Source organism: Gambusia affinis, linkage group LG22 (assembly GCF_019740435.1).
Source record: "Gambusia affinis linkage group LG22, SWU_Gaff_1.0, whole genome shotgun sequence".
NCBI classification, from domain to species: domain Eukaryota; kingdom Metazoa; phylum Chordata; class Actinopteri; order Cyprinodontiformes; family Poeciliidae; genus Gambusia; species Gambusia affinis.
This window is the reverse complement of record NC_057889.1, coordinates 10,578,084-10,593,435: the sequence shown is the minus strand read 5'-3', so window position 1 is coordinate 10,593,435 and position 15,352 is coordinate 10,578,084. Positions and strand designations below refer to the sequence as shown.

Sequence of the window (15,352 nt, the reverse complement as noted above, 5' to 3'; positions counted from 1 at the left end):
TATATAAGCTGAGTGTGTAACATTTGATCTTATCTGCACTCAATTCAACTTATTCTAGATCTAGAAATTAGACCCACAAAATGCTCAGTATCCTAACTTTATGACCCATAAAAGTTGAAGTGAATGACAAAGATTATGTCTTAGTTAATCTACCTGTTAGTGGGATATAGGCAACAAAAATTGCTAAAGCTTCCTGTTCTTCCTGTTCTGACTGTTCTGGGCACAGAACCGCCTCATTTAATTTCCCATGCTAATGGAAAATTAAATTGAAAGCAAATATGTAACTCAAAAAGGTGCGCATACAAACAAGGACAATCACATTCAAGAATTTGTGAGAGGTGGAGCTGCAGGAAATCAAACTAGCTCAGGCACTTAGATGTGTAGGGTAACCCACGGAAACCGTGGGTCCTGCTACTGATGTGGATGTTACTTTTATTAGGCGTTACTTTTATTAGGCGGTAACTTTTTATGTAGGCGGTAATTTTTATTAGTTACCGCCTACATACGCATGATTGTAGAAAGTCTGTTTCGTTTGCGGACTAAAAAAAGCTAAACCCGCCTACAAACCGGGGTTTGTAGGCGTGAACTCTGCTGCAGTTTGACTGCGTACAAACGTCAAGCGGACTGGAGACAGCACCAGAAGCAGGAAGTGGACTACAGCTCAGGGCATTTTGGGTAAATACAACCTAAACAAACGCGTTAGCATATACCTAGAGGGGGAACGTGGCTCATGTTCTTTTACCAAAATAAAATCCGACGCTAATCCATTTTTGTTGACATTTCGCAAAGAAAGAAGTTGAACCCATGTCTTCTACAGGCGTTTTTATGTCGTTTCCTTAAGTGGTACTTGGTGCAGCGCCACCTGGCGTTCTTTTGACAGTGCAGAGTGAAAGTGAAACATAGCAGCTAAAAATGTAACAAATGTTGCAACCTTGGTCCCCAGTCAAACCAAGTCTACTGGACTATTAGGTGGGAAAACACTCTAAAATTAATTTGTTTGGCCATAATGACAATTGTTACATTAGGAAGAAAAAGGGGAAGAGCAGAACTGTGAAATACAGTGCTGGGAGCGTCATCTCATGTGGCTGTTTTCCTAGGGGAAAGAAATATGTTGAGCTGACTGAGGCTAGTTGAGTTCTTTAAAGAAGATAGCCCAAAAATAAAGGACAGAATATAAAGCATTGACTTACTTGGATTTTTAGGCCCAGTCTAAACTCTAAAAACAATTATTTACATTTTTCTCTACATATGTAACATGTTCATTAAAGTATAATTTTTGCAGCGAGAACCAACATGGGAGGGATTTAAGAGCAAAATTTTTCTCTGTAGCTACTGGTTGCAGATCTCTGTCCTAAATTCCCATCAAAACTGGTTTTGTAATTGAATAATCAAACAAGCACACAGAGGGTGATTGACAGCTCTAAGACCCACCTCCTGGCTCTGATTGGTTAGCACAGGGAGATAGCAAAGGAGCTAATTTCTTACAGCATTGACAGTTTCCACAAATATGTAAAAAAATATATATATATTTTTAAAAATTACATACTGCAGCTTTAAGGTGAATCTTTCAAACATAAGAAAATGTAACTGTCAGGCATGGTGGTGGCATGATTATGATGTGTGGTTGGTTCATTATACAGATTTAGGTGAAATGATCAACTTTGAACATAATTGGGTGTTTTAATTGGACAACAACACACCAAGTTACATTGAAGATATGTTCAAAACTACTTTTCGTACCAGAAACCCAATCAATTAAAAAAAAAAAAATCTCAGCGATTACCGGTAAGATTGGACAAATATTCAGCCCAGCCTCGGTTCCAGATGAGTTTAACAGGGGGTAAAGGGGGATCAGCTTAAGTTTTTTTTTTGTTGTTGTTGTTGGTGAGGGAGGGGGGTATGTACAGCTGTAATATGTAATCTCAGGTATCGGAAACCCTCTTCAGACTCGGTGGAATACGCTGAGTTTGATTAAAGAGGCTTTCAAGGAAGCAATAGAAAACCTTGAACCAGATGCGCTGCTGCCTCAAATGGTCCTACTAGGTGATGTGGCAGCCAGCTAGAACAAGAATTTGAGGCTACAGTTTGAACAAGCTCACCAAAGAGAATAAACAAGAAAACATCAAACCACTTGACTTATTACATTCAAATATTAGATGGTCAGATAACATGGAACTAGGATTTCACTTTCCAGGCAGTAGGAGGTGGATGACTTAGTACCTCATAGCTCAGCTAAAATCCTCCCAGGCTGGTTTCTTTAACAACATTGATCTCGATGTACTCCACTGGCTGCCAGTCACCAAATCTCTGTCCAACAGAGCACATTTGGGATGCGGCAGAACGAGAGATTCCTATCATGGATGTGCAACCAACCACTCAGCAGGACTTGTGTGATGCTGTCATGTCAATATTAAATAAAATCTGTGAAGAATGTTTCTGACACATTGTTGAATCTATGCCCTGAATGGAAAAGGAAAAGATACTAGCAAGCTGTCCCTTATAAAGTGTCTGGAGAAGGATTGTATTCTTGTAAATAGCATACTGCCTTTTGTAGGTAGGATAAATTGTTACTTTTTTATATTTACTTACTTTCAGAGAGGCAGGTTCTTTCATTTACTTTCTCCTTGGAATATTATGTATGTTTTTATCCACTGTACAACTGTACAATCTTGTGTGGTCTTTTGGCCATAGATGTTTACAAAGAGGGAACAGCTGGCTGTGAGCCAGGCTTCAAGAATGTCTAAACCAGGCTGACCTGCAGCCAACAAATACAGAGTCTCTGGAAGTAATTACTTCATCTATGTGAGAGGTCGTCACAGACCAGAGGCCGAGAATAAAAAATTTATTTCTTATGTTTATGTACCGTCCATGAAGGCTTCCACCGTACGTTCACCCAACTCAGGGTGTAGGCGCTGCTGGCATTCAAGATGTTCTTGTGTAAAAAAATATGAGGTTTATTCGGATTGCTGTAGACTTGAAAGAGGCGAAAACCTGCTCGTTCGAGCTCCTTCAGCAGGCTGAACCAGTACCGCACCACAGACGGGTCATCGCCGGCCACCTCAAAGCCCGCCCAGTGGAGGTGAAGTTCCAGCAGCAGTTGACCCACAGAGTCCAGGACTCCTTCCAGAACGAGGTTCTCCAAAATCTTCCACTCCGCGCTCTCCATATCTACTTTTAGTACATCCACCTAGACCACAGGGACAAAAAAAAAAAAAAAAAAACGATTTTGAAAAACCCCAAAACAATTTCTTTCACACCTAGATAATAAATGAGTTCTATTGTAGCTTAATAATAACACTAAGGTGCAACGAGTTATTGAATTCGAAAGCTATTAAAGGATGTAAAAGGAGTAAGTGAAGCTTGGCCTCGGCTGTTTCTTCAGCAGTGCTGATGATGGATTGAGCCGAAGCACAACTTGACAGGGCTTGCTGGGATGGAATGGGGAGGAGTTGCTTCCTAAGATGAATGTTAATAGCACCCTGAGGTCATATTTATGTAAATAGACTCGTGCGTGCTCAGTGCTTAATGCATCTCTCCAGGTCCTTGAGTTTGATCAGAGGTTTAGCAAACTACTAAAGTTGCCCTGTTTCTGACCTTTCTGAGTTTAAAAGTTAAAGATAAGTTTTTGCTTTGAAGAGGAAATTAGGCTTTACAGATGCACCAAAGATGACATTTGAGCATTTCTTAGTGTAAAATAACAATTTGATAAGTCTAAATAAAAAAATAAAACAGTTATAAGTGCTCTGCAAAGAAGAATTAAATTGGCTTTTATTTTTATATGCTTCAAACGTTTTGTAATTTTTCAAGGTAGTTATGATTGTTCATTAGATCTTAACAACTTTAATAATGATTTTATCAGCACTGAACTGAGAAGTAGTTTTTATAATGAGCTTGACAGTTCCAACAGGAATTTGCTACTTGCTGCTGGCTAGTCTGAAGGAGTTGCGAGGGGGAGTGGAAGGGGACGGCTGCTCTGTGAGGCGAAAGTTCGGAAGCTTAGAGACTGCAGTTCTGAGGGGGAGCTGCACCAGGAAGGCGTTGCTCGGTCCCTCCAGGCATTTTGCACAGCTGAATGGTTGCCACAGGTGATTAAAGGATTTCTTAAAACATTCATGGAAGAGTCAAGGCAACACTTCAGTTTTGTTTTTTATGAGGGAATAACATTCTAACCTAGTGTGAAGATCAAAAATCATGTCTTTGCAAACTGAGGGGCAGGTATAATAAATTCTGGATTGGTCACCTCATGTCTGGTTGGAGGACTGGGCAATCCTGATAACTTGATTTTACTGGCTTATAGTGCAGTTAATTATTCATTACGCAGTTCCTTTCTCCAAACAAGACGCAACATTCGGCAACTGACATTTGTTTCTTTGTGAGCTCTTGTGAGTGTTTTGTCTCAGTTGGTCACCAGAGCTCTGTAAATTAGTCATTTGTGCAGTTTTTACTCATTGCAGATCAATGCTCCAGGCAGCACAAATGCATGCGTTAACCTTTTTGAGTGACTGTTTCCTTTCTTAGGGGCCTGGCAGAACCTTTTGAGAGGGAACAATTCTGCTAGTGCATTTGCTTGCTCCGCTGGCACACCGAGTACTCACATTAAAATCTCATTATGAGGTTGTGTGCATGGCCCTGCATTTAAAATAGGTTGACTACTGTCTTCAGTAAACCAGCACAGTGTGCCCACCCACACACTATACGAAACAACGTTATATTTGTGTATTTCACAAACTGAATCATCACAATAAACTGGCAGATTCCAGAAAATTAGTTGAAACTGGAGTTGAACTAGGATAAAAACCGCGTCTATATTTATTTATTTCTAGCCAAGAGTCATCTTTAAATTCGAATCTTTCAACTGCCAGCCTATATAGGAGTGGGTTAACCAAGTTTGCTTACTTCATAATACAAAAGTACCAGCATGAGCATGCAATATGCAATTTATTTGTCATTAATGTAACACTACTGGAATTGCAGCAACACAGTGATGTGAAAAAGTATTTATTTGTCTTCTGGCAGATTTCTTGACTAGGCAGGATTATGGACAAAATAGATAAAGTACAATGGAATACCAATGTATTCCATTCCATTTCTTGTAGGTGATAGGTGTAAGAAATCCCTTACACAAGACCTGTAAGTGACTTCTAGGTATGTTTATTAGTTTATTAGTGGGTATGAAGTTGTGTGTTAATGGTCATGTATGCAGATCCTTATCGGAGGAGCAAGAGAACCCTCAGCCCTGTGGGTTTTTGAAGTGGTACCATTAAGTGAGATCAGATTTAGGAGCAACATGCAATTATTAATGGTAGGATGTTCACTTGGATAGTGAGACAGACACCCAGGAGAGGAATCATAATGAGGGATAATTTATGGTGAGGAGCATGAATGGATCAATACTTGCAAGCAACACCCAAATAATGTTGAAACAACAAACAATAACAAAATAAATAAATACAGGTCTGTGTTGCCACTTACGTCTCTGTGTCCAAAGTCATCAAGGATGGTGGCCAGTTTCCTGTTTGCTTGTCTTTTAGGAACAATTGCTGGACTGGGGTCCCTCCAATCAATAGAGATGCGGTGGAACCACATTTCAGCTTTTTGTAGGTGAGGTTGCTCCATGCTAGGATCGAAGCAGTGGACCTCACAACCTGATTGTGCAAGAAAATGCTCCATAGAGTAATCATCCGCTCCCAACCTGAAGACCACAGGAACCAAAAAAAGAAAGATTCACAATTACAACTACTACTACTAAAAAAACATTTCACTATGAAGGTATTTTGACCAAGTCTTTAGTTCTGTCAAATAAGGAATAGATTTACACCAGATGTAATGAGATGCATTTCTTCTCAATGATTTACATCTTTTTTGTTGGTCAACATAATATTTTCCAAGTCTTATTAAATCTTTATTATTATTATTATTATTATTATTATTATTATTATTATTATTATTATTATTATTATTATTATTATTATTATTATTATTATAAGAATGTGAATCAGGCCTTTTCAACTGTCCTACTGCTGCTGTTTCTTGAAATCTCTTTTGTTGTGGTCGATTTACAATACCTGGCTAAACATTGACCTTGACTGATACAAGAGAGGCCATACTATGATTTAGATGTTACTTTAGGTTCCCTTTAAAAAGTTCTGAATGGGTCATTGAGTCATAATAGTAGGCTGGCAACTCTTTTACTATCTTTTACTTTATTGGAGTCCCAAAGCCTTACAAATGGCCTTCTAACTCTTTCCAGACAGAAAGACTCCAGTGACTTTGTTTCTCATCTGTTCTTAAAATTTATTTTCAGATCAGGGGAAGATGGGTTTCATTTTTTAGATCACCTAGCCTACTTCATGTTGTCAGACAGGTGCTATATGAGTGTTGTGCTAACAGAACAGGTCTAAGGGAAATTGACAGAAAAGCAAAAAATAAAGGAAACCTGTCATTGGATAAATCCCTTTATACATCACTGTATTGACTCAATTATGTCAAATAAAACCAAGATATACAAGCAAAAAATAAAAAAAATAAAAAAATGGAAATTGGAAAAGCATGACATGTTTCTGTTAAAGTGATACTCTAAGGTACCGTATTTCTTTCTAAAGAGGGCAAAACTGTCTGCTCTTAAAAAAGCATTTCAACACACCCAGAAATGACTCATTTCATATTTCATTTAAAATCAAAATCATGGGGACAACCCATAAAATGACCATATTTCCAAGGCCTTATTCTCTGAGGATCAGAAACATCTGTACTAAATATTGTGGGAAGCTAAAAATTGACTATATGAATGTTTAGGATTTTTAAAACATAGCCACCCACTAATTCCTTTTTGCTTAGTGTAGTTGGGATGAGTTACAAACTTACTTTCTTAGACCAAATTTTAACATTGTAAGACAGAGGTTGTTGATCGTAGTAATTTAGCATTTTTACATGAGCATAAATTAAGTGAACAATACTCTGAATATAATCTCAACTGAATATTTTTGGTACAGTCCTTACTTTAGTTGGACACACAAAAATATGGGAAGAAATACAAGTGGGAAAGAGGTTTACGGTAGAGGAAATTTTGAGACTCTCCTTGGTCACTCCTGTTTCTTTTATGTTACTTTTTTGTACTTGTTCCTGCTTGTAAGAGCCATACATTACTTATTTTCTCTCTCTGTCAACCTTCCATGCTGTCATATGTGCGCATGGTGGTCTCTGATTGTGGGTGGCATTTTGCATGTGGTGTGCGTTATGAGTTTGAGTGTGTACAGGTGCATGAAGAGGACCTGGATCTTGTGCTGGGATGAGCAATTTTCTGCTGAGGTTTAATCAACCCTGTTGGAAATGTCATTACTTGGCAATGTGAAATGCAATTATCAACGTAAGTGTTTGTTCTTTTTTAAACTTGTGAAATGGGGCAATAAAGTCCACAATGAGCAATGATGCGACTCATCTTGAGTGCACACACCCGTGTCTTAGCCTGCTGCAGCCTTTGGTGATCTACTTCAGTTTTATATGCTGCAGTAAAGCTCCTCAGATCATCTGTTTCAAGTGACTTTGCCTTTATTTGGACATTTCTATAAAACTCAAAAAGACAACACACACCCTGTACATGTCTGTTACGAATTCCCTTCTCTAATCCCGCATAATCCCCTTCCCTTTTCTCCTAACTCAGTTTCTCCTTCTGCATTCCCATGTCTCCTGTTTGTGCTGCAACTTAACCCTGTAATTGTGGCAGTGGGAATACAATTCATCGACGGATGAAGCATCGGATCCCTAAACGCATCCCACTTACAGGAAGATGAGAGATGAGTAGATGCGAGGGACTGATATGAAAGATGATGTCTCTTTTTACAGCACTAAATGTGTCATTGACAGTTTCCCATTCTCTGGTGTGAATGAGTGCAGTAACACTGTAGATGATAGCTTAGGTATCGCCCACATCCCAGCAGGGAGAAAAAGGGGGGGCTTACAATGCAACAAAAGCCTTTTTGAAAGACGATAGTGAAAAACCTCGTAATTTTCTAACATTAGAGTAGCGTGCAAGAGTAGAGACACTCTGGGTTGAGGGTAGCATAAACTGGTGCAGGGTAGAGAAAATTCTACTAAAAAGCGATAGCACAGATTTTTTGAATTCTTTGAATTCTTAATTTAAGATAAATTGCTAAAGCTAATTCTGTTACAATGTCTCACCACTTATCTATATGTAACCGGATCCTTTCTGCGCTGTGCTGGTTTTATTAAGTGATCAGGCCGTGACACAGTTTGTCTTTAAAAAAGGATGATTTCTTGATTTATTCTGATGAGAACAAACAGAAAACAACTGTGTTATAGGCTGCCCGCTCCAAGACCTCTCCCACGGGACAACATGACAACAGGGAGTAGGGGACCATGCCTTACAACTTTTAAATATGAAAAATAAACCTTTTTATACAACATACCTGACGAGAACAGGTATGTTCTCTACCAGCCACTGTAGTTGGTGGAGAAAATTTTTAATTTCTACGCCTGGTTCCACATACCAAAACTCCTCCTAGTATTTCACTAACATGTCAAAACTTTCTTTCCAAAATTTAGAGAAGTTGCAACTTGTTTTTTTACAATTATTATTTGTCACTGGAGTGTACTTTGCAGCTGAGTGCATTATAATGGAAAAAAAAAAAAAAATAATTACTGGTCTTTGTTGGTCTCTTCTGTTCTTCTGATGTTACAATGTAGACACAAAAGCCATAGATCAATATGAATTTCCAAATGCTGTTTTTATGTATGTATTATTACTTAAAGATTTTTTTATCATAATATTGTTAAAAGCGTCTTCCTTAACAATCTATTTGTTTTAGAAATGTAAGCTTTTAATATAAACATATTTCAAAAATTCTGACCATAAAACAGATTTAGAGATGATCAATGAATTCTCACTGAATATTTTTTATGGCCGGAAGCTAAGTAATTACGACATTTAATTCTACCTTCTCTTACACTGTTTGCATAGAAGAAATCACTTACCCCATTAACTTGCTTTGGATTCAGTGATAATAATTGCAGGGTTATATTGTTACATTGTCTGCACAATGTGTTAGAAACTACATTTCCTCAGACAGCAAACACGGTCCATTTATAATAATGTGAAGGTATTTTTACTTCCCTGCTGAAGAGCTAGCCTACATAAGTGTTCTAAATTTGTAGCTGCATGGCCTTGAATCTTCAAGGACGTTTGTGCACCAATTTGAGGGAAGAAAAATCTTTTCTGCACTTCAAGACAAGTTGATTGTAGTTCAGCAGGAGAAGGTGAACTCGGATGAAAAAAATAATGACTGGTTTTGCAAACGAGTTGGGTCTTTTCATACCGTGGTAAAGGAATGGAAAAACCTCTTCAGATTGTATTGTAAATTATAAACCAAAGTGGCAGAGCGCATCAGCAGGATAACATCTAGACTGCTGGCACAGACACACACAAGCATGGAACGAAAGTGGATTAAAAATTCAAACACAGACAGACCACAAATCTGTCTCAATCAATCCATCTGTTTAAAAGAACATAAGGGAGAGTGCTCTGTTGACCAAACATGGAGTTAAATGTGCCAGTCCTTCCACTGCAAATGTTAAAGAAGCAGCAAGGTGAAAAATGGGCATATGCTAGATTTCTGCTCTCATTTTGTGGAGCCCACCAAAGGTCAAACATGCCACTGATGTTGCAGGTTTTCGTTCAGTCTTAACCAAAAGACTGTAAAGGCAAAACGAGTACATGCGGCGTAAATCCAGACTTGTTTGCACCTCTGATAAAGATGTGTAAAAAGTGTTGGAACAAATCAAACTCCTTGTTAAGCACCATAATGTCACCCTGAAAAAATCCAACTTTTAATTTGAGTCTGTTTATCCAGTGGGTGAAAAGAATTAAATCTCAACTAATAATTGTATTTTAGAAAATTGCTGGTGTTTCAGCTACCTCTACTGCTGCTGGAAACACTTCTTGATTCAATGTGTATTCTACTTTCAAAACATTTCACAAGGTCGGGTCATAAATAAGGGGTGTCTCTTGCCAGTCCACCTTTAGAAGGTTTAGGTTTAGTTCTCATATAGCCATTTCATAACAAAGATCAATACACATTTGCCTTATTTGAAAATTATGTTGTCTTGTATTTCCTATTTAAAATAATGTGTAAGAGAAATGTGTCTCCGTGCCATATTATAAATGCAAAGAAATAGGATGTTATGGATTATTAATTAGAGGTTCCTGACAATTATTGTTGTAAATGTTGTCAGTAATGATAAAACAAACATGCAACAAATGTATTATAGTATTTTTCTCCCATTGACTAATTGTATTAAAATTAAAGGTAGGATACTTTCTTAGAATTTTACGGAATGAGCTCATGCTACTGCAATAAAAAAGGAATTTATTTTAAGCAGTTTAAAAAGTTGCTAAAAATGATGCTCATCAACTTGAAATTGACCTTCAGTGATCAAGTCCCTGCACTTCCACTCCCCTATTTACATCCAACTCTCACATCTGATTATCTGGACTGACACTTTTCTTAGACAGTATACACTGAGAAAGAGCTGTTGTATTCTCAAAACACCGTGTCAAAGAAGGAAGTGTAGGAAGGTTATAGGAAAAAATTAAATATAAATATAAATAGTGGGGGGTTGAGAAGCGGGATAAGTGATCTTTCATGTGGAAAAACATCCTGAATCCATCCCTCTCCACAAACAACAAGCAACAAGCAGCCGACCAATGAGAGAGCAGCTGCTCATCTTGCCCAGACACAGCTGCCTATAGCTCATTATCCGCAGAGCAAATGAGGTCCATCAACTGAAAACAAACGGGGCACAGCTAGTATATACAACCTCCGAGATATGATGACTTCAAGGCTGTACACAGAGACACCTGTGTTTTGCATTCCTTTATAACCCAGCTATATGTGCAGCTGTGAACTGTGGTTTGATTCTACATAAAGTGGTGGAAACCAGTCCTGATAGCAGGATGTTCAGCATGCCTGGCTTTGTGTCAAGAACATGACCAAGAACTCGGTTGGTGTGCACATAATAATAGGAGGTCAAATAAGGAGCATATCAAACAGCCCTGCAAAGTGAAATTTTCTAGGAAATTTCTGTCGTTGTTTTCCTTTTATTGACATCTTTGCCAGAGTTGAGGGGTGACTTGAGCGTATTGATTTCATCACAAAGCTCTCAAAGGATTAATTGGACTGCAGTAAAACGTGAAAAGAAGGTTTTATTAAAGAAGTAGTGACTCACATGTTATAATGTTGCTATTCAGATTAAGTATCCAAATGTTTTCCATTGCCTGTTTTTCCAGTTATTGTTTTACTTTTCTGTCTTATAAGCTAAACCTGGTCCTCCCCTCCAAGCCCCCCTGTCTACTAATATGGTCGAAATACTAGTTCTTACATTCATTTGCTTCTTTGTGCTAGCTTAAAACTTGAAAGCCAAAAAAAAGTTTCTGATTTTAACCAGACAAAGTATTAAGTTCAAAAAGTGTGAATACTTTTACAGAGCATTGTCTTTTCTGATAAATGGAGATTTTCATCAGTCAGCCCTAGAGTATCACTATCACTTGTTACCTTTTTATCGCCCCTCCAGTGAGAACCAGCCATGAAGAATCAGGAGTGAACTGACCCCAATGACTCGTAGGGCCTTTGTGTCTTGATGCCAGGACACCTGTGCTGTCTCTCAGCAGTCAAATTACTAAGCTCTCTCACTGTATAAAATGCCTTTCAGGTGTCTGTTAACCCCAGCCAGAGGGAGGGCAGGCAGGGCAGAGCCTGCCAAGATAAGATGATCCTTGACATAATTCAGCTGGGAGGATTTAACCCTCAATCCTCAGGGAGGTCAGACACCTTAGTGATTTGGTGGACCTCATTCCAAATGACTAGATAAAAATAGAAATCCCAAAACAGGGTAAAAATGTTTGAGTCATTAAATCACATTCTTTTGAGGAAATAAATACAAAATATGGTAAGAGACAGACATGGGAACAATTCTTTATAAAGAACTAAATATCTAAAAAAAATAAAAGGGATCATATTTTTGGATGACTGTAAGTGAGCCATATACGTATTTACACATAAGCAGTAAATCATTTTGCACTTTAGCTTGCCCTCTTACACAAATATATTAAACATGCACAGTATGGATGAATCAACTTTTTCTTATACCCACCCAAAAGAGTACACTCTACAGTTCTTGCTCTTCATCCTGTGGGTTATGATGAATTTTGGATCGAGGCACACAGTCCAGTCACCAGTGGATGCTCCTGTAGTGGCATCATTATTAACTACTGAAGCACAAGTTACCTGGATACAAACAAAGACACACAATATGTACATGCGGGAGCAGCTGTCTATTTGGAACAGTTATTAGTCTTAGCATCAGAGTATTTCAAATACTGAAGCATTGCAAAAGCTGTATTCACAAAGCAAAAGCAGGCGCTGCATTGGAAATGAATAATATTGGCTCACTTTTCAGTTTATGTTGTATTAAAATAATCTGTTAACAGATAGTGGAAGAAAACTTGTGACTCAATTTATTGAACACAACTTGCAGAGGCGTGATCTGTGTTAAATTATACAACATAAATCATCCTATAAAAGTCAACAGTGGCTGTTCTAGAGTTAAATTAGTAATTAATCTAATAATTGAGTTTATGTGTGTGTATTTGCATTCATATCTAGTCTTTTCTCTTTTGATTGAACATACTAATATCAATGTTTTTTTTGTTTTTTTTTTTATCTATTGCTATAAATAACTGCAAACGGCTGGAGAATTTGACCATAGCAAGTGAAGTGTGACCTCTGTAGTTCGATCTCAATATGTGTAATGCTCCAGATGATATACAGCTGGGGTTGGCGCTCAGACATTGACTGACATTTCTTGGTCTCGCAGGGATAAAACAAAGTAGGAAAGCAAAGATGGTGAGAAGGAGGTCAAGATTTTGAGGTTTTCATGTTCCATATATTAATTTATTCCTTAAACTATAATGGATCTTTTTTTTTTCTGGCTCTCATGAGAGTCACCAGTGTTTTAATACAATAAATACTGAAGATTTTGAAATAAAAACTTACAGGGTGTTTATAAATATGTGTTAAAAACCCTCAAAGAAACATAATAAACATGTTAGTCGTAGATTAGCTGTTTTGCATATAGCTGAGTTTTTAGCATGAGAGCAGGTTGTTCAAGCGTTCACATGCTGGTCTCTTAGTTGTTCAGCTTCAGTTTGCACAAGGAGGAACCTTGTTGCCACACACGTGATGATGCGGAGCAAAAATCTAACTCTGTCTTACATTAAGTGCAAACACAACAGCATGCCTGGAGATATGTGTGTGTTCCTTCATACTCTGCAGTGTATAATTAGCTTAAAGTGAACAATCAGCGTTGACATGCAGAAAAATGACTGAGAATGTGGGTGTGATTAGCCCTTTCATAAAATAAATGATTTGCAATCTCTTACAGTCACTTGTAAAATCACACCCATTGTTGGCTAAAATCTGACATTTGAAGCCAAATTATGTATGTTCGCATCTGCTGCCAAAATTTACATTTTTACAGTTTTGAAAGAGCAGCTTGCTGTGACCTTAAAGAAATTCCAGTCATATTGTTCAGTGACAGGTCAAGCAGAGAAGCACTGGGTTAGTCAGGCTCCATTTCATCTCTACCCCAAGGTAGAGATGGAAGGTTGTTGTACCTAACACTGAAATAGCCGTGGTCTCAGGCATTACTTGAATTAATTTTTGAATTTTAAACATGCTCCACAATGTCTGACACTCATAATATGCACCCAGCTGCAGGCAGTCATCATCAGCATATAATGTACAGCAATATGGATTGACCTGCTGACTTACAAGCATTGTAAGACAGAAACATCATTTAGAAAAAGTTATCTTTTTAAGCTTATGGCTGTAATTGAATACCAATTTTTGAGAACATAAGAGGAAGTGTTTGTTATATACCTTTCAGAGAACGTTTTCTCTTCTGTGTTTCCCAGTGCCTGCTTAGATGCTGCTGATTGCTATTGATTGGACAGATGTGTTGCAGGCCATCTCTCAGAGTAGCAGCTCCACCAGACATTGTGTCAGTCAGCATTACAGCTGAGGAGGCAGAGGATTCCCGCATAGACTGCTTCCACCCTCATCTGTCACTGTCAGTGAGGGACAGTTCCCTTTCACGGCTTCCCACAAAACAAGCTATCTTCCTCCTTCGTCTCGCCATTTTCTCTTGCTTTCCCCGCATGCAAATAACCAAAAAGCACCCACTCACACACACAAAAGCCGAATCTGTACTTTGTTGAACATGTAAAGTGATGATTCTTAGTAATTTGGACTCAGACTCTCTTTGTTCCTGCTGCCTTACAAAAGAGGCACAGATAAGATTCCAATTTATCTCCAAGACAAATTCATTAAAGTGAAAATGCCAAATTTAGTTTTGGGTGATGAAAACACAAGTCTTCAAATGGGTTTGGGGTGAGAACAAAGAGAAAATTATCTCTCAGTGCCACAGGCCCACAGAATTTCTTTTTAATCATGATGCAGAACATCTCTATCGATTTGCTGTAATTAATACTGATATAGAAGAAAAAAACAAACTACAGCATCTCATTGATTTGGTCTGAATAGAGGTGCTGTGAGATCCATCTATGTTGTAATCAATAGAGTAATGAATTACAGTGTACGACTGAGCAAGACAAATAGCTGAGCTGCATATAGAAGAGATTTATGTGTCACTTAACTGTAGCCTGAGAGGTACAACCTTGTTCTGATATTAATTATATGACCTGTTTCTCCTTTGGCACTAATGTTGCATTCAAATAATTGTGTTAGTAAATAACTAAAATCAAAGCTGCCATTTTGTGTTTCTGAAAACCACATATGCTCTCAGCATTAACATAATCCCCAGTTTTTAGTCTTCTTCAGGTGACTCAATGGATCAGATTTGGTTTCATCAGGCCATGGTACATTACCCCACAAGGTTTTAGCTATGGTTTTAGCACACCTGCCTTGAAACCATGCACCTTGTTCCAGATATATGGAGAGGGTAGGAGATTGTTATTTCATGGAGAAGACAACCATTGTTGTTAGACAGAATTTCTTGAAGCTCTTTTAGTGTTACTGTCGACCTCGTGGGAACTTCCCTGACAAGTTGGAAACAGATTCTTGCAGGTTTTCATTTTTTTCCTTCCAAAGGACGTTTGTTTTTTTTTATTTTAATTTTAAAAGATAAATACCACAACACAGAGATCCATTCAATATAAGGATATTATAGAACATTTATTTTACTTTAGTAACACATTTTAGTAACATAAAATACATTATAAAGAGAGTGTGATCTCTATAATGTAAGGCGTGATCATCGA

The 15,352-nt window shown here is 37.9% G+C and overlaps 1 protein-coding gene across 2 annotated transcripts in view; it reads right to left on the bottom strand.

The window, feature by feature from the left end:
* Window positions 1-42: 42 nt before the first annotated feature.
* The window catches only part of mettl24 (methyltransferase like 24), a 34,692-nt gene continuing 19,382 nt past the window's right edge, over window positions 43-15,352 (bottom strand). Inside the window, exons 1-4 of one of the 2 annotated variants that reach the window (XM_044106107.1) lie at window positions 12,796-13,802; window positions 12,166-12,299; window positions 5,473-5,692; window positions 43-3,187 (exon numbers count right to left, since the gene is read on the bottom strand). In XM_044106107.1, the coding sequence (XP_043962042.1) occupies window positions 2,843-3,187; window positions 5,473-5,692; window positions 12,166-12,200 (600 nt within the window). In that variant the 5' untranslated portion in view covers window positions 12,201-12,299; window positions 12,796-13,802 and the 3' untranslated portion in view covers window positions 43-2,842. Of the gene's footprint in view, window positions 3,188-5,472; window positions 5,693-12,165; window positions 12,300-12,795; window positions 13,803-15,352 lie in introns of those variants that run through there. The other variant, XM_044106106.1, reaches the window with a different exon arrangement.